General features: G+C 41.5%; 2 protein-coding genes and 1 long non-coding RNA gene across 7 annotated transcripts; 2 read left to right on the top strand and 1 right to left on the bottom strand.

Moving 5' to 3' along the window:
- The first annotated feature begins 1,592 nt into the window (after positions 1-1,592).
- On the top strand, positions 1,593-19,316 carry LOC124282260 (inositol polyphosphate multikinase-like). Of its 4 annotated transcripts, none has more exons than XM_046718211.1 (6): positions 1,593-1,754; positions 10,987-11,139; positions 16,361-16,534; positions 16,646-16,818; positions 17,257-17,341; positions 18,689-19,316. In XM_046718211.1, the coding sequence occupies exons 1-6, from the start codon at positions 1,622-1,624 to the stop codon at positions 19,114-19,116; spliced, it is 1,146 nt and encodes a 381-aa protein (XP_046574167.1). In that variant the 5' UTR covers positions 1,593-1,621; the 3' UTR covers positions 19,117-19,316. The 4 variants fall into 4 exon arrangements, with proteins under 4 accessions (XP_046574167.1, XP_046574169.1, XP_046574168.1 ...); XM_046718213.1 differs by lacking the exon at positions 1,593-1,754 and adding an exon at positions 7,886-8,027 and having other exon boundaries at positions 10,987-11,130; XM_046718212.1 differs by lacking the exon at positions 1,593-1,754 and adding an exon at positions 7,886-8,027 and having other exon boundaries at positions 16,649-16,818.
- On the top strand, positions 2,245-6,395 carry LOC124282262 (CDGSH iron-sulfur domain-containing protein 2 homolog). Its single transcript, XM_046718217.1, has 3 exons — positions 2,245-2,612; positions 4,966-5,180; positions 6,104-6,395. Exons 1-3 carry the CDS (start codon positions 2,516-2,518, stop codon positions 6,227-6,229), a joined length of 438 nt encoding a protein of 145 aa, XP_046574173.1. The 5' UTR covers positions 2,245-2,515; the 3' UTR covers positions 6,230-6,395.
- Positions 14,794-15,303, bottom strand: LOC124282264. 2 transcript variants are annotated; one of them, XR_006900112.1, is made up of 3 exons: positions 15,264-15,303; positions 15,114-15,192; positions 14,794-15,002 (listed from the first exon to the last, which is right to left on the bottom strand). It is a non-coding gene; the product is annotated as an uncharacterized LOC124282264 (long non-coding RNA). The 2 variants fall into 2 exon arrangements; XR_006900113.1 differs by having other exon boundaries at positions 15,114-15,153; positions 15,232-15,294.
- Positions 19,317-21,314: the final 1,998 nt, after the last annotated feature.

The raw sequence follows: 21,314 nt of genomic DNA, 5'->3' as shown, positions 1-21,314 counted from the left end.
GTAACACCACATCATATTTCAGATCATCGCTAACTTGTTTTGTGAATGCGCATGACAACTTACTGTTGACCGTTAGCTGAATGATTGACGTGAAATAGATTCTGCTGAAATGTGGAGGTATTCTTATAATCATGGTATACATTATTTTACACACGTTACTCGTCACCAGACAGTCATTTTTTGTAATATTTGTTTTATGTTAAGCTGAATAATAAATTATGAAAATCTGTTTGTTTGTTTTTCCTGCCGGTAAGTCAGTCTGGTTGACTTTGTCTGCTGCGCTGGCTCTTCGTTACTCTAGTTTGTGTGCATGAAACGTTTGTTCAGTAGAATATATTTATATGAACTGCTCGTCTTTTATGCCTGTTCTATACATATAGGCATGTATAATTCAACCGACTATCATATATATATTTGAACTGACTATGACACAATACGAATTGTTTTCAAACATGTTTTAATGGTATTTTGAGGAAATTCTCTCTGAAGATATCATTAAAACTCTCGGAAAACAGTTCGTGTTGTAATATTATAATAAATAATAACATGCAATGAATTGATATGAGTGACAGGCTGTGTCAGACCGGCAGTACACTACCATCATCTGCTCACTGTAGGAGTTGGTTTAACATTATCGCAGTGTGATCGGCAATATATGTTTGTTGTTTAGTGAGTGAGTGAGTGAGTTTAGTTTTACTTCGCACTCAGCAATATCCCAGCTATATGGCGGCTGTTTGTTGTTTAACCCCCTATATACCGAGTTGTTTTTCTGGCGCACATTTTTATAACATCTGAAAAGTGAGCGTTGCGCGAGAAATTCGTATCCTGTGTTTCTTTGTTGCCTAACCGAAAGTTCAGCTATGTTCCAACTGTGTGACGAGGTAATCAAGTGAGTGAGTGAGAGAGTTGGGTTTTACGTCGCTTTCAGCAATATTCCAGCAATGTCACGGCGGGGGACACCAGAAATGGGCTTCACACATTGTGCCCATGTGGGGAATCGAACCCGGGCCTTCGGCGTGACGAGCGAACGCTTTAACCACTAGGCTACCATACCGCCCCGGCGGTAATTAAGTGAACATCATGAGGAATATGATGATATGCGTAAACTATGTCAGTGAGGTTGACCACCACCGGATGCCAAGACCGGATTTGTACGGGGGTTTCAGCACGTATTACTGTTAATGGGGAGAATCCGCCTCAGTTTTCGATGAATATAATGGGAATATCCCCTGTAATTTGTTTGGATGGTCCGATTTACTAAGTGTATAGCAACACAATATATACCTAACTTGGTGATGAATACATATGTAGTTTCAAAAACTTCACGTGCACCAAACACTAAACGCTTCCATGTTATTTCCATGTGTATCCATCGTTTGTATCTCAAAGTTGCATTCGGGCTTGATTAATGCCATCAAACGTATCAGAAATGGATACAATGAATGCTATACCTTTCATAAAGCAAATATTCTTTCGCACTCAACAATAATAATTGATTTCGACTTTGAAATGCCACTTCCCAAGTAAAAACAGGGCAATATGTAGATTGTAGTAACGCTTCGTCCACTTCGTCAGTGTGGTCATGTGATCAAGTCACATGGTTTATCCGGAAGTGTAATGGATGCAGCAAGTTTGTCAATATTTTGCGTTAAGGAATGTGGCGTATGACAAATATTCCACGAAATACGAGTATATTTATCAGCTGACGGGAAGAGCAACGCAGCACGCAGATCGTGGTTACACAGGTGATCAAGGTAGGTTAGCTCTGTAACAGGTGTCAGAAGCGGAATAAGGTCATGTTTATCTCTGTATAAACACCTCATCCGTAACAACGGTCATGGCCTAGATAATAAACGGTCTTACTTTAAGTCACTAAACTCTTCTCATGGCCTTTGACCATGATCTCGTTCATTCATAAGGCTAATATGCTTGTGGGTATTTATGTTGCGAAAATACACATAACATATATATTATTGATGTATCAATGAAAAATGTCGCGACGGCGACTTGCAACGACGAGTGAGAAATGGGCTTCACATATTGTACCCATGTGGGGAATCGAACCCGGTCTTCGTGACGAGCGAGTGCTTCAACCACAAGACTACCCCACCGCCCCATGCAGCGGTACAGACCATGATTCGGCGACGGGGCCAGCTCGACTTTCATTCTGGTGACCTAATTGGATAATTAGGATGAGAACGAGTTCTTTTTAGAAGACCTAATGTTGAGTAAAATAAATAACCGGACATGTCAACTCTGTGATAGCTATTTTTTCAACTCAAGGGCATTTCCTGGTCATCCTAGTGGCCAGTTTGTAACCTCTGAGTTCATCTGGTTTGGTTCATGTGATCCGATAACGTATATTGTAGTTTCCGCTTTTCTCACTCCCGTTATAAAGTATGTACATACAACGTAAAAGGCGTACGCTGTATGTTCCACTCACTTCCTGTGCACAATGTAATGAACTCGCTGCTTATCGTTTAGTGCAGTAATTTTACAGCTCGATCGGGTCAAGATGGACGCAATAGCACACGTGATTCGTGTCTCTCTCCCGACGTACTTGGAGAATTTGCCGATACCAGGGTCCTTTGAAGACTTGGTTCAACTAACAGGTCAGTTTATTTATTACGGCAGTGAATATAACCCAGAGCCAAGTGTCTGTCGCGCTACAACGGCTAACTCAGATTATATTTCTACAGTCAGTCAATTGACTCGACACATGAGGTGAGGTGAGGTGAGGTGAAATTTGGTTTTACGTCGTGCTTGAGAATATTTCGCTCATATGACCACGTGCATGCGTGTGTATGTGTATGTGCGGCTGCTTGTTCTAGCCCAGACTGAAGCTGGTTTTATAGTGCTAGCCCACTGAGATACCATGCCGCAGTGAAGCATGAATACCCCACTCAGACACATTGTACTGACTCCGAGCCGACCAGTCCTTGTTGTACCCATTAATGCCGAGCGCGAGACAGGGACCAACAAGTACCATAGTTTAACGTCTTTTGGTTTGACGCGGTAGGGGATCGAACCCGCGACCTTCCGCTCTCTGGGCGGACGCTCTAACCACTACACCACGGAGGCGGTCGACTCGACACATGACAAACACGATTCACTCGTTATCTCGCACGGTTCATTTTTAGATAATCATGTCACGCACGCTAGGAAATATGCATTTAGACATATGCAGCTTGGGGCTCCATGTATGTGTACATTATTAATAAACGTCAGTGTGTGAATAATGTATTTGATAGCACACCTGTGTGTCATATCAATTTTGAATAATTTTTGTGTGTAGTCAAAGGACGAAAATGCTCAGGTGAGACGTACATCTGTTTTCCGATTTCACTATGTACAGTGGCGAATCCAGTGGGTTGGGGTGGGGGTTTCGAACCCCCCACCCCCTTTGAAAATGACTAAAGACCACATTGAAGTTAATGTTTTGCAATGGCGGAGCCCCCCCCTTTGAAAATTCTGGATCCGCCTATGATGATCACGGGGGCGAGTGGGCAGATGAGTGGTGATGTGCAGCAATAGGCCGCGGGAGGGTTACTGATGATGGACAGTGAGTGAATGAGTTTAGTTTTACGCCGCTTTTAGCAATTTTCCAGCAATATCACGGCGAGGGACACTCGAAATTAGCTTCACACGTTGTACCCATGTGGGGAATCGAACCCGGGTCTAAGGCGTGACAAGCGAACGCTGTAACTACTTGGCTACGCCGCCGATCCTGACAGGGCCATTTAATATCAATAATAACAATCTGTCTCTCTCTCTGCCTCTCTCTCTCGCACACACAAATTGTATGTATATATATATGTGTGTGTGTATATATATGTGTGTATATATATATATATATATATATTGCATAGATAAATAAAAACAGAATGCCTTTTTCTCCAACATGTTTCGTTCTTTACTCTATATATATATATATATACACACACACATACACACACATATGAATAAAAATGGAACAGATCACAGCTGAGTCATTCTTAACTTGCTGAATCATTCAAGTAGGAAGTACTTGTTTCATGACCCGGGAAGGTCCGCGTTAGAATATGTCCATGCTTGTCGTAAGAGGCGACTAACGGGATCGGGTCGTTGGGCTCGCTGACTTGGTTGACAAATGTCAGCGGTTCCCAGTTGCGCAGATCGATGCTCATGTTGATCACTGGATTGTCTGGTCCAGACTCGATTATTTACAGACCGCCGCCATATGGCTGGAATATTGCTGAGTGCAGTGTAAAACTTAACTCACTCACTCACTTGTTTCATGCGTGTCATCGTTTTCCTGTTGCGTTGGCCGATATACAAGATGTCAATCTTCTAGTCCAGATTTGATTATTTACAGAGCCTAACAAGTTATATTTGGGATTAGTGGCGGCAGGGTAGCCTGGTGGTTAAAGCGTTCGCTCGTCACGCCGAAGCCCCGGGTTCGATTCCCCACATGGGTACAACGTGTGAAGCCCATTTCTGGTGTTCCCCGCCGTGATATTGCTACAATATTGCTAAAAGCGGCGAAAACGTAACTCACTCACTCACTTTATTTCGAATTAAACTTTATAATTATAGTAGAGATCGTTGGAAGTTTGCAGTAAGGGTTTTCAAAACAAATAAAGAAATGTACGAACAACCACTCACAGCTTCGGTGTAAAATGACTCAAGGATATAAATACAAGTAATAATCCAATTTACGTCAGCGAAAGATACTGCTATTGTGAGGGGCGGCGGGGTAGCCTAGTGGTTAAAGCGTTCGCTCGTCACGCCGAAGATCCGGGTTCAATTCCACACTTGGATACTATGTCTGAAGCCCATTTCTGGTGTTCCCCGCCGCGATACTGCTATAGGCGGCGTAAAACTAAACTCACTCACCCATTAATTGCTATTTTGCACACAATACCATGCTATGCACTTCAGAGAAATCTCCAGAACATATGACTTCAAACGTCTTTGCCCTATCAGGTGCAGACTGGTTATCTTTGCTGCCTTTCGCCTGCACTGTTCTGATACTATGCGCCTGTATCGGACAGAGTGTAAGGTCCCTCATATTTGGACGGAGCCAGGTATGTAACCCCATGATACGGAAGAGTGAACCCAAAATCACCGACGTCATAATGAGAGAGGACCTCATGAAGGAGGACAAGGTCAGCTTCTGTCGCTGCTGGAGGTCAAAGAAGGTTAGTAAACCAGGGGTCATCGTACTCCTTTTTCTAATACACTCATTGTCAGTAGTTCGCGGCCTTGAATGCACTACCGTTTGTGTTAGTGTTACTTCACCCTAGTCAATAATGTATCCAAAATAACATAGCAGAAACAACAGTGATGATGGTGATGGTGATGGTGATGAGAGAAGCCTAGTGATGAGCATCCGACGCCGTTCATGGCATCAGCTGCTTGTCTGACCGTTATGAAACAATTAACGGATGAAGTCTCAGCTCAAGTACGGCTGACTGGAGCTATCTCTCTCCAAAGTTATAAACATCTGCACTCTAATACGACCTACCACCTTGAACTTTCGTGGGATATTAAGCCGGCCTACTCAGAACATTGCCCGTACACTGCTAGAATTACGGATTATCTAGTGAAATTATTGCGTAAGTCACAAGCATTAGCGAATCGGTGGGGGCCTTTCAACGTGATATGACCTTACGAAATAGGAGAACGAATGCAAAGGTACTCATTCTTATATTTCCAAATTCAGTCACAGGGTCTCCTAAGAATGTGGAAGTGTGGGGCAATCCTGAAAGTCTCCACAATTCGCTAAACATATAGGTCTGTTAAACGGGCTTCACTTTCTCATGTTATTACTCCCACATCAAGCAGGGTGGTGGGGTAGCCTAGTGGTTAAAGCGTTGGTTTGTCATGTCCAACACCCGTGTTGGATTCCACACATGGGTACAATGTGTGAAGCCCATTCCTGGTGTCCCCCGCCGTGATATTGCCGCAATATTGCCAAAAGCGGCGTAAAACTGAACTCACTCCCGCATCAAACACACAGGTCGTGATGTATCTGAAATACTGTTGAAAGCGGCGTTAAAACCAATCCCTTCACTCCTCCATATGTACGTCGTCTACTAACCACCACGTCTATCTGTTTCAGTGGCCATACTGCGACGGCGCTCACAAGTATCATAACCGTGAGACGGGCGACAACGTGGGGGCGCTCGTCATCAGAAGCAAGGACTGGAAGCCGAAACCTAAGGATAAACACAAAGAAAATAAATGATATTAAACACTTTAGTGAATGCCAGCTTATTTCCAAATCAAAAATGCTGTTTGAAACAATATTTGTGCCAGTGAGTGTTTCATGATATACATTTGTTCTAATATACACAATTTAGTAACACCACATCATATTTCAGAACATCGCTCACTTGTTTTGTGAATGCGCATGACAATGACTGAATGATTGACGTGAAATAGATTCTGCTGAAAAGTGGAAGTATTCTTATAATCATTGTATACATTATTTTACACACATGTTACTCGTCACCAGACAGTCATTTTTTGTAATTTTTGTTTTATGTTAATCTGAATAATAAATTTGGAAAATCTGTTTGTTTTGCTTTCCTGTCGGTAAGTCAGTCTGGTTGACTTTGTCTGCTGCGCTGGCTCTTCGTTACTCTAGTTTGTGTGCATGAAACGTTTGTTCAGTAGAATATATTTATATGAACTGCTCGTCTTTTATGCCTGTTATATACATGTAGGCATGTATAATTCAACCGACTATCATATATATATTTGAACTGACTATGACACAATACGAATTGTTTTCAAACATGTTTTAATGGTATTTTGAGGAAATTCTCTCTGAAGATATCATTAAAACTCCCGGAGAACAGTTCGTGTTGTAATATTATGATATGTAATAACATGCAGTGAATTGATATGAGTGACAGGCTGTGTCAGACCGGCAGTACACTGCCGTCATCTGCTCACTGTAGGAGGTGGTTTAACATCATCGCAGTGTGATCGGCAATATATGTTTGCTGTTTACCCCCCTATATACCGAGTTGTTTTTCTGGCGCACATTTTTATAACATCTGAAAAGTGAGCGTTGCGCGAGAATTTCGTATCCTGTGTTTCTTTGTTGCCTGACCGAAAGTTCAGCTATGTCCCAACTGTGTGACGAGGTAATTAAGTGACTGAGTGAGAGAGTTGGGTTTTACGCGCTTTCAGCAATATTCCAGCAATGTCACGGCGGGGGACACCAGAAATGGGCTTCACACATTGTACCCATGTGGGGAATCGAACCCGGGCCTTCGGCGTGACGAGCGAACGCTTTAACCACTAGGCTACCCTACCGCCCCGGAGGTAATTAAGTGAACATCATGAGGAATATGATGATATGCGTAAACTATGTCAGTGAGGTTGACCTCCACCGGATGCCAAGACCGGATTTGTACGGGGGTTTCAGCACGTATTACTGTTAATGGAGAGAATCCGCCTCAGTTTTCGGAGAATATAATGGGAATATCCCCTGGAATTTTTTGGGATGGTCCGATTTACTAAGTGTATAAGTATAGCAACACAATACACACCTTACTTGGTGATGAATACATATGTAGTTTCAAAAACTTCACATGCACCAAACACTAAACGCTTCCATGTTATTTCCATGTGTATCCATCGTTTGTATTTTAACTTTTGATCTCAAAGTTGCATTCGGGCTTGAATAATGCCATCAAACGTATCAGAAAGGGACACAATGAATGCTATACCTTTCATAAAGCAAATATTCTTTCGCACTCAACAATAATAATTGATTTCGACTTTGAAATGCCACTTCCCAAGTAAAAACTGCGCAATATGTAGATTGTAGTAACGCTTCGTTCACTTCTTCAGCGTGGTCATGTGATCAAGTCACATGGTTTATCCGGAAGTGTAATGGATGCAGCAAGGTTGTCAATATTTTGCGTTAGGGAATGTGGCTTATGGCAAATATTCCACGAAATACGAGTATAATTATCAGCTGACGGGAAGAACAACGCAGCACGCAGATCGTGGTTACACAGGTGACCAAGGTAGGTTAGCTCTGTAACAGGTGCCAGAAGTGTCAGAAGCGGAATAAGGTCATGTTTATCTGTTTATAAACACCTCATCCGTAACAACGGTCATGGCCAAGATAATAAACGGTCTTACTTTAAGTCACTAAACTCTTCTCATGGCCTTTGACCATGATCTCGTTCAGTCATAAGGCTAATATGCTTGTGGGTATTTATGTTGCGAAAATACACATACCATATATATATATTATTGATGTATCAATGAAAAATGTTTCGAAACATGTGGGAGTGTTTATTACAAGCAGGGATAATCTACAACACGCCTTATAGTCTCCCTGTTACAAGCGATGAAACAGGACAGGTCACGGTCGCAGTGGTCGACCTGGTCTGAGGTGGGTGCTTTCATTGCTATATAGAACAATGATACAACCGCCTGTCGTAGTAACCGGAGGACATCAGGTAAATCCATGGTCTCTGCTGTGGCATGACATACAATTTCTAAACATTTTTTCCCCAGAAATAACTAGGTGATGTGGCTATGCAATCTCTGGATGGTAGTTTGGGATGGTATAGTCCATAGAGTTTGTTCATAGGGGGGACACCAGGAATGGGCTTCACACATTGTATCCATATGGGGAATCGAACCCAGGTCTTCGGCATGACAAGTGAATGCTTTAAGTTTAACCACTATAGTCCATCAACTTAACTTTTGGCACCCTGTTTTTCACAATTTACGTAAAACTCCTGAATATTGTAAAACACTACTCTGTTCATATGGTAATTGTATACCGTGACCTAACAAGATATCGATTTTAGTAATTTTAAAATGATTATTAAAGATTTTGCCTTTAAACCTGTCATATAATAATTGTAAAACTGGAGAGTTTTACGAGGGGTTAACACACATGATGGAAAAGCCAACAACATTGTAAGATGTATGTCAGCGTGATATGTACATGCACGGGTATTGACATTAGCACGCTTAAGTGATGTCAAAGATCGTCAACACACAGGTTATGGTGAAAACGTTGTTGTACAAAGATGACCGACAAATCATCAAAAGAGTTTACAACTTTTTCAAGCACGAGGCAAAGCGAAGTTTTCAATTGAGTGTTTCTCCAAAAGACATTTAATGCCACCAAGACCTGCAAAAGAACATTGCAAAGAGTTATCTCCCATGACACCATTTCAGAGCCTGACAGTGACGTGGCAGTTAAATCGTGGATCGTCTTAAAACATGAAAAAAAAAGAAAGCTTGATGAATTCGATGGAAGGGTTGTGAGGGACGTCATGTGTCGATTACATTGATCCAATGAGTCCATATCTTCAAGCAAACTGAGGAAATATTGTTCAAAAGAAGACCATGACATCAATGTATCAAAGCATGACATATGCAAGCTGTTGCTCAAATTTGGATATAGATACAAGAGATTGAGCAACCAGTCTTTAAAGACTTCAATACATCTACTTGTTTAAGATGGATTTGTGATGATTATACAGTCCCTTTAGATTTGCTTGCAGGCATAACAATGTAAACAACATGCACGCGTGTCATACCATGTTGTTTGCTGTTCCATCGTATCATTTTACTCCCTTGTATAACTACTTCTATTTTTTTTTGTTTTTATAAGATGGCTTCTTAAGAAGAAGCTTTAATAATTGACATAAAATTATGAAATTTAAACCTTAGATAGGTCATAAGATATAAAGAGTGTATGCACAAAAACATTTTGAAGGCATTTTTGGTTAAAAGGTAAATTGTGAAAAACAGGGTGCCAAAAGTTCAGTTGACGGACTATAGGCTACCCCTTTCTTTCTGTTGAGCTTGTGTTTGTATCAGCCATGGTAAGCATGGTAGATCAATTATATGAGGTGTGAATGATACTGCCACAAGTATGTTTGACTTTGCAATAATGCCGTAGGTAAACATAACTCCTGTCCTTACATATTTCCATATGTCCTGCTCCATGCTGATCTCGACATCGCACAAACTGTGATGAACTAGTAAGATTTTTTAAGAATTAATGCAGGACGCCCTGTGAACCTAAGCCTGCTCCAGCAAGACGATACAGTTCAGTGATTACAGGTATTAGGTGATCTGGGCTCTGGCCTTTTTAGGTGAATTGGGAGAGAGTGAAGCAGAAAAATTAAGTGATCTGGGTATGCTCCAATTTCGTACAGCTGGGGTGCAGTACATGTTCATTTTATGGCACAGTGGTCTATGGGGATGATTTACAGGATCTGTAGAGCATGTGTTTTAATCCCAGATAGTAGCTGATTATGATGCAGGCTCTGTCAACACCATTCAGCAAAGCATCATCTGAGTCTTGCATCCCACAAAGATGAAAACATGTCTTTACTTCATATATGTTTGCAAACAGACCATAGGAGCTATTTTGGTGAGTGAGTGAGTGAGTTTAGTTTTACGCCACTTTTAGCAATATAACAGCAATATCATGGCAGGGGACACAAGAAATGGGCTTCACACATTATACCCATGTGGGGAATCGAACCTGGGCCTTCGGCATGACGAGCAAATGCTTTGACCAGTAGGCTACCCCACCACCCGTGGAACCATTTAAGTAAAGTTTCCAGTTTGTAACTGGCCTTCAGTCTCAAATGGTGGTATAGATAATACTGTGTTACCTTGGCAACGTGGCATGTTGCTCATGATATCAGCCCCTGCTTTTCTGGTCAAGGCTTGATTAAACATTCCAGTACTTGTTATAGAATAATCGAGGAATGCAGACTAAGTGATTTAACAATAGTAGCTCACTTTCCAAAAATAATTCGTTTAGATCCCCATGGTTTGTTTCAGTTTGTGTTTTGAACGGACATACTGATCTTGAATGTTTTAGGAACGTAGGTCAAAGTTTATTATAAACAATAAACTGTGCATGTACATTTATGGTTAAGCCACAATAACTCGGTGCGCCAATGTTTGTGCGTCACAGTCATGTAATTCATGTAATTTCAGAAACTATGCTGTTATCGACCGGGACCAATGTTCAACATGGTGCTTACAAACCTGACAATGATGAGGACCAGAGCCAGGTCACCGTGACATCCTTCACATTGCAGGTCGCTGGACATGTATATGGCAAGAAAGACAAAAAGCAAGGTAAACCTGGTAATGATGCGCCCCTCCTGTATACACCCAAGTGGCCCCTGTGGGAACCTTGGCTAGGATAGCTCCCCACTGCCTCTAACCTGTGAAGGTCCGGGTTAGAATGTACCTTCAGTAACCCATGCTTGTCGGAAGAGGTGACTAATGGGATCGCGTGGTCAGGCTCGCTGGCTTGGTTGACACGTCATCGGTTCCCAATTGTGCAGGTCGATGATCATGCTGTTGATCACTAGATTGTCTGGTCCAGACTCAATTATTTACAGACCGCCGCCATATAGCTGGAATATTGCTGAGTGCGGCGTAAAACTAAACTCACTCACAAAAGTGAAGCTAAAGTGTCTGTTAGAGGCGAAAACATAATTCTGTCTTCAACACAGTCTTCAAAACAGCTTATATTTAAAGTGTCTGAAGTATGGGGTGAGCATACACCCGGCACAAATTCCCAAACCCCCACCTGTCATCCACACTTTCTTCTCTGGACCTTTGTAAATGGCACACTTGGAATGGCATGTGCAATTAAGAAAGCTATAAAAGTCATTGCTAACCATGTTCACAGATCTGGTAAACTGAAAAGACTTTAAGATCAGTGGTAATTTTAGATTTGGTCTGGTCATGGGAAACAAGAAATCTCTATTGATAGTGATTCTTTCATCTGATCTATTTTGGTGATTCATTGGGTTGCTGTTATGTTGTTATTACCCCACAAGAAAGTTTGTAAGTAAACAGTTTGTAAGAACTTCATCAAGCTTTGATTATACGTGTGGTATGTAGTGATAACAGCACAGCAACCTTATGGTCAAGTTGATATGTTGTACAGGGAGTAGTATTGACAGTGATTAGACATGGTATTAAAGCACTGTTGGAAATAGAAAAAAACTGTTTTTAGGCTGTCACTCTGTATCCCTAAAATTTACACAATTGCAAATAGCATATGTTGAAATAACATACATCGGCCTAACTGGGCGTTCGGTGGGATGCGTAATAGGATATCCAGAAAAGCATGTTTACTGGTAATATCGGGCAAAACTTAGAAAAAATACGAATGGCTGCTGAAAACAATAGATCAGACTATAGATGGCAATTAGGTCGCTCAGCCAGGTATGGCCACAGACCATCGAGTCACCTGGCATGAAATGCATGTGCTGCATACGGGCACAAGGGGTCATCTCAAAGATATTCTATGCTTTTTTATGTGTGTTGAATATGTTTCATCTATTGATTAACATCTTACGTGTCTTTCTTTCATAAAATTTATGTAGTGATATGTAAAAGAATATGATACCCATAGAAAAGCTTATATCAGCCATCGTATGAAATGTCTCAAAATATATAGGTGGCATGACCACCAGAAGATCGACAGGATTGGATATTATTTGTAAATTGTTATGACATGCCGTTTTCTTCCCCAGTTTAATTTGCCTAAAGGATTATTTTATCTTAGCTGATATCTCTATTCCCCCAGCCCGACCTCAACCACCATCTGCGACACCCGCCCTGGTTTTGCTTTTGAGACGACCCCTCCTACCTGTTTCTTTTTTCAGTGATAGTGAGACTCCATGGCAGCTACATCCTTAATAGTTTCAGTGTTGAAGTTATTATTTTTTATGTCAGCTATCTTGTATAATGAAGCTAAGTTTAATTACAAAATGGGTGTTTAAAAAGTGTCCTTTGTAATACAATATCATCGCACACTAATATGAATAAAGCCATGGTCTGTTCCAAATAAGTCGCTTTGGACTTAGAAAAGAACACATTGCTCATTTCTGCACTAATCTCTCCTCAGTAAAGTCCTTTTTCGTCGTTTCCTATCTCCCTACCACTGAGACTGTACTTAGGCCGAGCTTAGTTTAACAGATATTTCACACTTTCATATATCAACTACATAAATTGTAGATATAAATGCAAAAAACCGGTTTGTTTCTATTTCCGACAGTACTTGAATATAATCCTGCCAAAACTGAAAAATCAAGCATCTAGTTTGTACGAGAATACTCCAGTGTATACAATTTACCCTCTATCAATGCATGCTTGTGGTGAATACTAAGTGTTCACCTTGTGACCACGAATTATTCATGACGTGAATATTAATTATTCACCTAGTGAATACTAATTTCTTATATTGTGACTTTCAAGTATCAACACTATGTTAATGAATATTCTATGTATAATTCTGTGAAATGGTATAGAAAGAGTATATGGGTGTAAAAAGAGTTACCATGGTTACCCATGCTTGTTGATGTGGATTTCTCAGCCCTGAAACTCAGTGAAATATAGTGAGAAATGAAATTGTGTCAGCCCACCCTAAATTTTTGACAGATTAGTGAGTAGTTTTTGTCCGCCTTTAGTAATATTCCAGCAACATCATTGTAGGGGACACAAGAACTGGGCTTCAATACATTGTGCCCATGTTTGAAATTGAACTCAGGTCTATGGCGTGCCAAAAACATTCCCTAACCTCTGGGCTACCCTCTAGTTTTTTTCACAAGTGAACTGACTAGACCCCACTGTGCCTGTCCCACAACACTATTTACACCTGTTATGACACTGTACGTGCTATTTACAAATACTCATAAATATCGGTGCTTGGTCATAAACTAAGTGATCACACTTGAACATCTGATATACACTCAAATGAAATGTGTCCTGCTGTTAATTTATCTGGTTTAATGTTAAAAAGCAAGGTTATGTCGTAGTTATACAGGTCATATGAGGTGTGTGATGATTGGGACCGCCTCCGTGGTGTAGTGGTTAGAGCGTCCACCCGGAGAGCGGAAGGTCGCGGGTTCGACCCCCGACCGCGTCATACCAAAAGACTTTAAAATATGGTACTTGTTGGTCCCTGCCTGGCGCTCGGCATTAATGAGTACAACAAGGACTGGTCGGCTCGGAGTCAGTATAATGTGTCTGAGTGGGGTATTCATGCTTCACTGCGGCATGGTATCTCAGTGGGCTAGCACTATAAAACCAGCTTCAGTCTGGGCTAGTACAAGCAGCCTCACTTACACATACACACGCATGCACATTGTCATATGAGCGAAATATTCTCAAGCACGACGTAAAACCCAATTTCACCTCACCTGACCTGTGATGATTGGGTTAGATTGGTCTTCAGCAACCTATTCTCGTTGTAAGAGGCAACTAATGTTTATGTGTATATCCACGTCTCCCAGTTGTGTAGATCATCATTCATAATGTCAGTCACTGGATTATCTGATAATGACTCCATACCAGTGTTTCCGTTATCCGGTATATACCGCACTTTGACCGGTACAAAGTTAGGCTGATGGTCATCGTATCCAGCAAATTTTATAAACAATTTTCTAATCACCTATGTCAATTTTATTTCTCCTCAAGAAAGATTACTTTGTCACAATGACATCGAGAAGTTGTCAACTAAAGAAATAGCATTTTTGGAAAACCCCTGGCTAAAAATAGTGGCATTTACGCATCGCGATACCCTTTACATTTCTGATTGGTTGTTAGGGTGCAAGGTCTTGTGCATAATGAAAAGCATGATCACTTGACCGGTAAAAATTTGCAAATGACCGGTAATTGAAATGCTAGCCAATCACAATGTCCAGCTGTAAAATATGCCAGCAGAAACACTGCATACGTTATGGCTCTCAGTTATATAAGGGACCGTTCATAATTTCACTAACTTCACCTCTTTGTTGTGTAGGGACACTGTACCTCAATGACGTCTTCCAGTGTTGTGTAGGAACCTCACTAACTTCACCTCTTTGTTGTGTAGGGACACTGTACCTCAATGACGTCTCCCAGTGTTGTATAGGAACCTCACTAACTTCACCTCTTTGTTGTGTAGGGACACTGTACCTCAATGACGTCTCCCAGTGTTGTGTAGGAACCTCACTAACTTCACCTCTTTGTTGTGTAGGGACACTGTGCCTCAATGACGTCTCCCAGTGTTGTGTAGGGACACTGTACCTCAATGACGTCTCCCAGTGTTGTATAGGAACCTCACTAACTTCACCTCTTTGTTGTGTAGGGACACTGTACCTCAATGACGTCTCCCAGTGTTGTGTAGGGATGCTGTACCTCAATGACGTCTCCCAGTGTTGTGTAGGGATGCTGTACCTCAATGACGTCTCCCAGTGTTGTGTAGGAACCTCACTAACTTCACCTCTTTGTTGTGTAGGGATGCTGTACCTCAATAATGTCTCCCAGTGTTGTGTAGGGATGCTGTACCTCAATGACGTCTCCCAGTGTTGTGTAGGAACCTCACTCACTTCACCTCTTTGTTGTGTAGGGACACTGTACCTCAATGACGTCTCCCAGTGTTGTGTAGGGATGCTGTACCTCAATAACGTCTTCCAGTGTTGTGTAGGAACCTCACTCACTTCACCTCTTTGTTGTGTAGGGACGCTGTACCTCAATAACGTCTTCCAGTGTTGTGTAGGAACCTCACTAACTTCACCTGTTTGTTGTGTAGGGATGCTGTACCTCAATAACGTCTTTCAGTGTTTTGTAGGAACCTCACTCACTTCACCTCTTTGTTGTGTAGGGATGCTGTACCTCAATGACGTCTCCCAGTGTTGTATAGGAACCTCACTAACTTCACCTCTTTGTTGTGTAGGGACGCTGTACCTCAATGACATCTCCCAGTGTTGTGTAGGGATGCTGTACCTCAATGACGTCTCCCAGTGTTGTGTAGGAACCTCACTAACTTCACCTCTTTGTTGTGTAGGGACGCTGTACCTCAATGACGTCTCTCAGTGTTGTGTAGGAACCTCACTCACTTCACCTCTTTGTTGTGTAGGGACACTGTACCTCAATGACGTCTCCCAGTGTTGTATAGGAACCTCACTCACTTCACCTCTTTGTTGTGTAGGGATGCTGTACCTCAATGACGTCTCCCAGTGTTGTGTAGGGATGTTGTACTTCACTAACTTCACCTCTTTGTTGTGTAGGGACGCTGTACCTCAATGACGTCTCCCAGTGTTGTGTAGGAACCTTACTAACTTCACCTCTTTGTTGTGTAGGGACACTGTACCTCAATGACGTCTCCCAGTGTTGTATAGGAACCTTACTAACTTCACCTCTTTGTTGTGTAGGGACACTGTACCTCAATGACGTCTCCCAGTGTTGTGTAGGAACCTTACTAACTTCACCTCTTTGTTGTGTAGGGATGCTGTACCTCACTAACTTCACCTCTTTGTTGTGTAGGGATGCTGTACCTCACTAACTTCACCTCTTTGTTGTGTAGGGATGCTGCACCTGGGGAGGGGGATGATTCTGAAGGCGCTGCAGGATCCCCCTCGGGGAACAAGGGAGCTGCAGTTCTACCAACAAGTCTTCTCCCCCACGAATACCGACGAGGTCACCATAGCTCTCCGAAGGTTCATGCCAGCCTACCATGGCACAATGGAATTTGATGGAGGTAACTACCAGTCTTGTGTAGAGCTAGTGAGTGAGTTTAGATTTAACATCACGTCAGCATTGTTCCAACCATATAGCAGCTGATGTAGTGACCTAAATTTTGTTGTTTCAGTAGGGTTTCTGAAGCTGGAGAATATTGTAGAACACTACAAACAGCCATGTATAGCTGATGTAAAGATGGGGAAGGTGACGTCCGACCCCCACGCCACACCGGAGAAGGCAGCGTACGAGAAGTCCAAGTGTCCTAGTGCTGCCGTACTTGGCTTCCAGATCTCAGGAATGTTGGTCAGTAGAAATATATTGGTCAGATGATAAGCCTGACGAACGACACAAATGTTGTTTAGGTCACCACTTAGGGCCTCTTTACTCGTTAAGCTGACACACTTTTGAAATTCAAAATGGTGGCAAACCAGCCTCAGTCACTGTTAGTAAATCGATGCTCATACTATTCATCACTGGTTTCTGGTCAATCTATGATACTGTCGGTTTTGTATATAATATTATTTTGTACATAATATCAACAATGTTCATGATTGCTTGATTTATTCCAGGGTCGGTGAGGTAGCCTAGTGGTTAAAGCGTTTGCTCTAACTCAAAGACCCGGGTTCGATTCCCCACGTGGGTACAATGTGTGAAGCCCATTTCTGGTGTCCCCTGCCATGATATTGCTGGAATATTGCTAAAAATGGTGTAAAACTAAACACACTCACTCATTTATTCCAGATTTATCAGCCTGACACTGGTCAGTATGAGAGAGTGGACAAAGTAGCTGGACACAAACTGACCACAGATAACATGATAAGTGAAGGTGAGTGGAAGGCAGTTTATGTTTGGAGTAATTTTTGGTCAGGAGATATCTTACAGTTGTCTTGTAAAAACATCCACCAGGGCTCCAGATAATTTTTCAACAGGAGTAAGTACTCCTTATTTTTTCAATATAGGAGTACTGGAAAAACTTAAGAGTACTGAATGGAAATTAGTAATCGGTATTCTTGTGTTTTGTTTGGTATATGCACCACAACATTGCTACTCTTGTGTAAACAGGTCAATAAACAATAAAACAATACTTTTTCATATAAATACATCTGTAAATGATTCGTACACCATTGCTGTAGTACGTATCTGCTACGTTTTCAAAATTATTTCCTACCGTATCGTGCATATTTTTATCCGTACATACGTCGATACGGCCCTCATCTGGAGCCCTGATCCACTATTTGGTCATGCATGTGGTATAGAAATTACATAACCACAGAATCAAATGTGTTTAGACTAGTAACAGGCTAAGGCTTCAGAGCATGTACAATGACTAGCACTCAGACTAAATACTTCAAATCTAGTGCAATGGGTCACTAGCCCAAGCATCTATTTTCAAGCATCGGACACCGATAAGTAATCCTAAGAGTCTCCTAGACAAGAAAATAGTAAGATGATAATAATAACAGGCCATTCATATATCCCCTTTCCAGTAACATCTGTATGCAGGGCTTACCTACACCTGCCTAGAGGCCAACATGTGCCAATAAAGCTTTGACATATATACACTGAAGTCTCGTTAATACTGTTCCTGGTGAAGTCAGATTCATTATTAGAAATGTTGATATCCCATTCATTTGATACACTCATTCCCCACAGTAATTGTCCAACTTCAGAAAATGAACAGTGATATGACATCAGACAGAGGGCTTGAAAGTGGAGTGTGAAATATGCCCCAGGCTTCAGTTCCCAGGGCAAGAAAATAGAGAACTTTAAAACTTATCCTATCTCAGGTTACACACTTTCACTTGTTCTTATGACCCGTGAAGATTCGTTTCTTATGACCCGTGAAGAATTGATCTTCAGTAACCCATACTTGTTGTAGGAGGCGACTAACGGGATCAGGCTCGCTGACTTGGTTGACACATGTCATCGGTTCCCAATTGTGCAGATCGATGCTCATGCTGTTGATCACTGGATTGTCTGGTCCAGACTCGATTATTTACAGACCGCCGCCATATAGCTGGAATATTGCTGAGTGCTGCGTAAAACTAAACTCACTCAATCACTCTTATGACCTTGGAGTGGAAACGACCTAAAACAAAAATTTTATCCTCTTCTGACACCCAAATACACTCCATCTCTCTCTATGAAGTATGGTTTGTATTTTCTGTTTCAGGTATAGGAAAATTCTTTGGCTATCCCAAGTCTATTCGAAAGGATGTGATAGAGATATTGTTATCCAAGCTGGTTGACTTGCAATACTGGTTTACCTCACAAAGACAGTACTCCTTCTACGGAAGCTCCTTGTTGATAGTGTACGAAGCGTTAATCTGTGACAAACACAAACACCCTGCATCAAGTAAAACCAGTTCACCCTCACAGTCAACAACCAGCGATGACAAAGTGTCCACAACATCCAAACACCAGGGTTCTTCCGAACCAAACTGCCAATCAGCTGCTTGTTTGAAAAAGTTACCAACGATTGACGTTAGAATGATTGACTTTGCCCACGTGTTTCCCACTCCAGTGGAGGACCGCAACTACCTCGATGGCCTGACCAACCTTATACAACATCTACGCCTTTTGTTAGATTTTAAAAGTTGATATATGTGCTCATTTTGTGAGACAGTTATTTTAAGACTGACCAATTGTTGTTATTATTTACTCTGAGATTCTGAAGTGTGAAGGGTGCTGTGTACAAGATGTTGTCAGGACATATTGGAGTATTTGAATCTTTCCACATAGTATTATCATGTGCTGTTGCCATGGTTATGTAATAGTAGATAAATTGAGTTAAAATGTTATGCTGGTATTTTGTTATTTTTAATCTTGTACACTCAGAAATCCAGGAGATAATGTCTGTCGAAATACGGGAAAGGCAATGTGTGATAAAAGCTATTAGGGGTGGGTATTGCAGAGAATTTTCATATTGCGATATATTGCGATGCGGAAGCATATATTGCGATATGTATTGCAATATATTGCAAGAATTATTTTTTTAACAAAAACTATTTATAATCGAGTTAATGCTTGATTATAAAGCAAAAACACAACAAAATCACTATGATTAATTAACCTTTAATAAAAACTTTTAATCATGAAAAAATAAAAATGTAAGTAACATTTGGCACTAATGAAATAGGGAAAAGAACAATTAAAAAAACGGAAATATCCGAAGATTTCCGAATGTTACGAAGTTTTCCGAATGCATGTCAAAATACCGGTTTTCGATCAGCGTATCGCAATACGTATCGTTTTAATGTCTGAACCGGTAAATACCGGTAAACCGGTTATATTGCGCAGCCCTAAAAGCTATGCTGTGGAAGTAAATCATTTAGACCAAACTGGTCCACTGTCTTTTAGGGGCAGTGGAATAGGCTTGTCATGTTAAAGCAGTCATGAAGGGAGTGAGTTTTATTCCCCATATGGCAACAAAGTGTCAAACCCATTTGGTGGATTTTCATTCTGTGATATTGATAGAATATATATAAACAATACTCATTCTCTCACTACTTCTTTTATGTGATGTTTTGAGTTAATTATTTTTGCTGATTATTTTTTAGTACATTTAAAAACAGTGAGGTCATTGGTCTGGGGTTCAATTTCATCAAAAGTTTAAAATATCTACAACCTAGGTTACTTTGGCACTTTTCTCCTACATTTTGCTATCAATCTGTGACATCACTGAAAGCTATTACAAGTATGAAACACAACTCACAAACTCCGGAATTGAAGATAGAGAGTGGCAATCCTTACCTCCAAATGGACTGGTGTGTTTGTGCCTGTTCCCCGTTGTAAAACAGTTGGAACAATATTTGATATGTTTTATTATATGAGGTTAATATAGGAAGAAGGAAACCAAATCAAACATTCGTTAGACTCCATGACAGTTTGATGCAGATGAAACAATCTTGGCTTGAAATCTTTGAAAATCAGATCCTGGCACTATTAAGACATACAGCTCTACCCAGAGACAAGATCAAACCATGTTTATATACCTTTTGGTCCAACCAACCCTGTACACACATGTACATCCACCGTTAGAACCAAGTCCACCCTTGTGCACTCACTGTTAGAACCAAGTCCACCTTTGTGCACTCACTGTTAGAACCAAGTCCACCCTTGTGCACTCACTGTTAAAACCAAGTCCACCCTTGTGCACTCACTGTTACAACCATGTGGGGTGGTGGGGTAGCCTAGTGGTTAAGGTGTTGGCTCGTCACACCGAAGACCCAGGTTCGAAACACCACATAGATACAATGTGTGAAGCTCATTTCTGGTGCGATGTTGCTGGAATATTGCTGAAAGCAGCGTAAAACCAAACTCAGTCAGTCAGTCAGTCAGTTAGGACCATGTCCACCCTCTGGACTACGAAGGTATCCCCAACAAACAAACCATGTCCACCTGCTTTTCCACCCATGTTCACCCACTGGACAACAGATGTTACTACTTGACAAACTTAGCACAGCCACTGGGCCATGGGTGTCCACTGGTCCATGAAGGAAAGCCAACCACGGACATACTGCTGGTTCATCCTGTAATCCATCTGACAACCTATGTACCTACCACACCTACACATAAGGACACACAATGTCACACACCTGCAGGTGAAATACAGTGCACACAAAAAGTTACACTCCTTCAGGTGAAGATCCGGGTAGAATGGGTCTTTAGCAACCCATGCTTGCCACAAAAGGCTAACAGGATCGGGTGGTCAGGCTCGCTGACTTGGTTGACATATGTCATCGGTTTCCATTGCGCAGATCAATGCTCATGCTGTTGATCACTGGATTGTCTGGTCC

Source organism: Haliotis rubra, unplaced genomic scaffold (genome assembly GCF_003918875.1).
Source record: "Haliotis rubra isolate DU_JTF1 unplaced genomic scaffold, ASM391887v1 Scf297, whole genome shotgun sequence".
In the NCBI taxonomy this organism is placed as follows: domain Eukaryota; kingdom Metazoa; phylum Mollusca; class Gastropoda; order Lepetellida; family Haliotidae; genus Haliotis; species Haliotis rubra.
This window is presented reverse-complemented; position numbering and strand designations above follow the sequence as displayed.

Coding starts and splice junctions, on each gene's coding strand:
- LOC124282260 (XM_046718211.1), top strand. CDS start 1,622: ATGCAGCAAGTTTGTCAATATTTTGCGTTAAGGAATGTGGCGTATGAC. Junction 11,140..16,360: donor CAAAAAGCAAGGTAAACCTG/GTAATGATGCGC, acceptor TTTGTTGTGTAG/GGATGCTGCACCTGGGGAGG. Junction 16,535..16,645: donor CACAATGGAATTTGATGGAG/GTAACTACCAGT, acceptor TTGTTGTTTCAG/TAGGGTTTCTGAAGCTGGAG.
- LOC124282262 (XM_046718217.1), top strand. CDS start 2,516: ATGGACGCAATAGCACACGTGATTCGTGTCTCTCTCCCGACGTACTTG. Junction 2,613..4,965: donor AGACTTGGTTCAACTAACAG/GTCAGTTTATTT, acceptor TTGCCCTATCAG/GTGCAGACTGGTTATCTTTG. Junction 5,181..6,103: donor GCTGCTGGAGGTCAAAGAAG/GTTAGTAAACCA, acceptor TATCTGTTTCAG/TGGCCATACTGCGACGGCGC.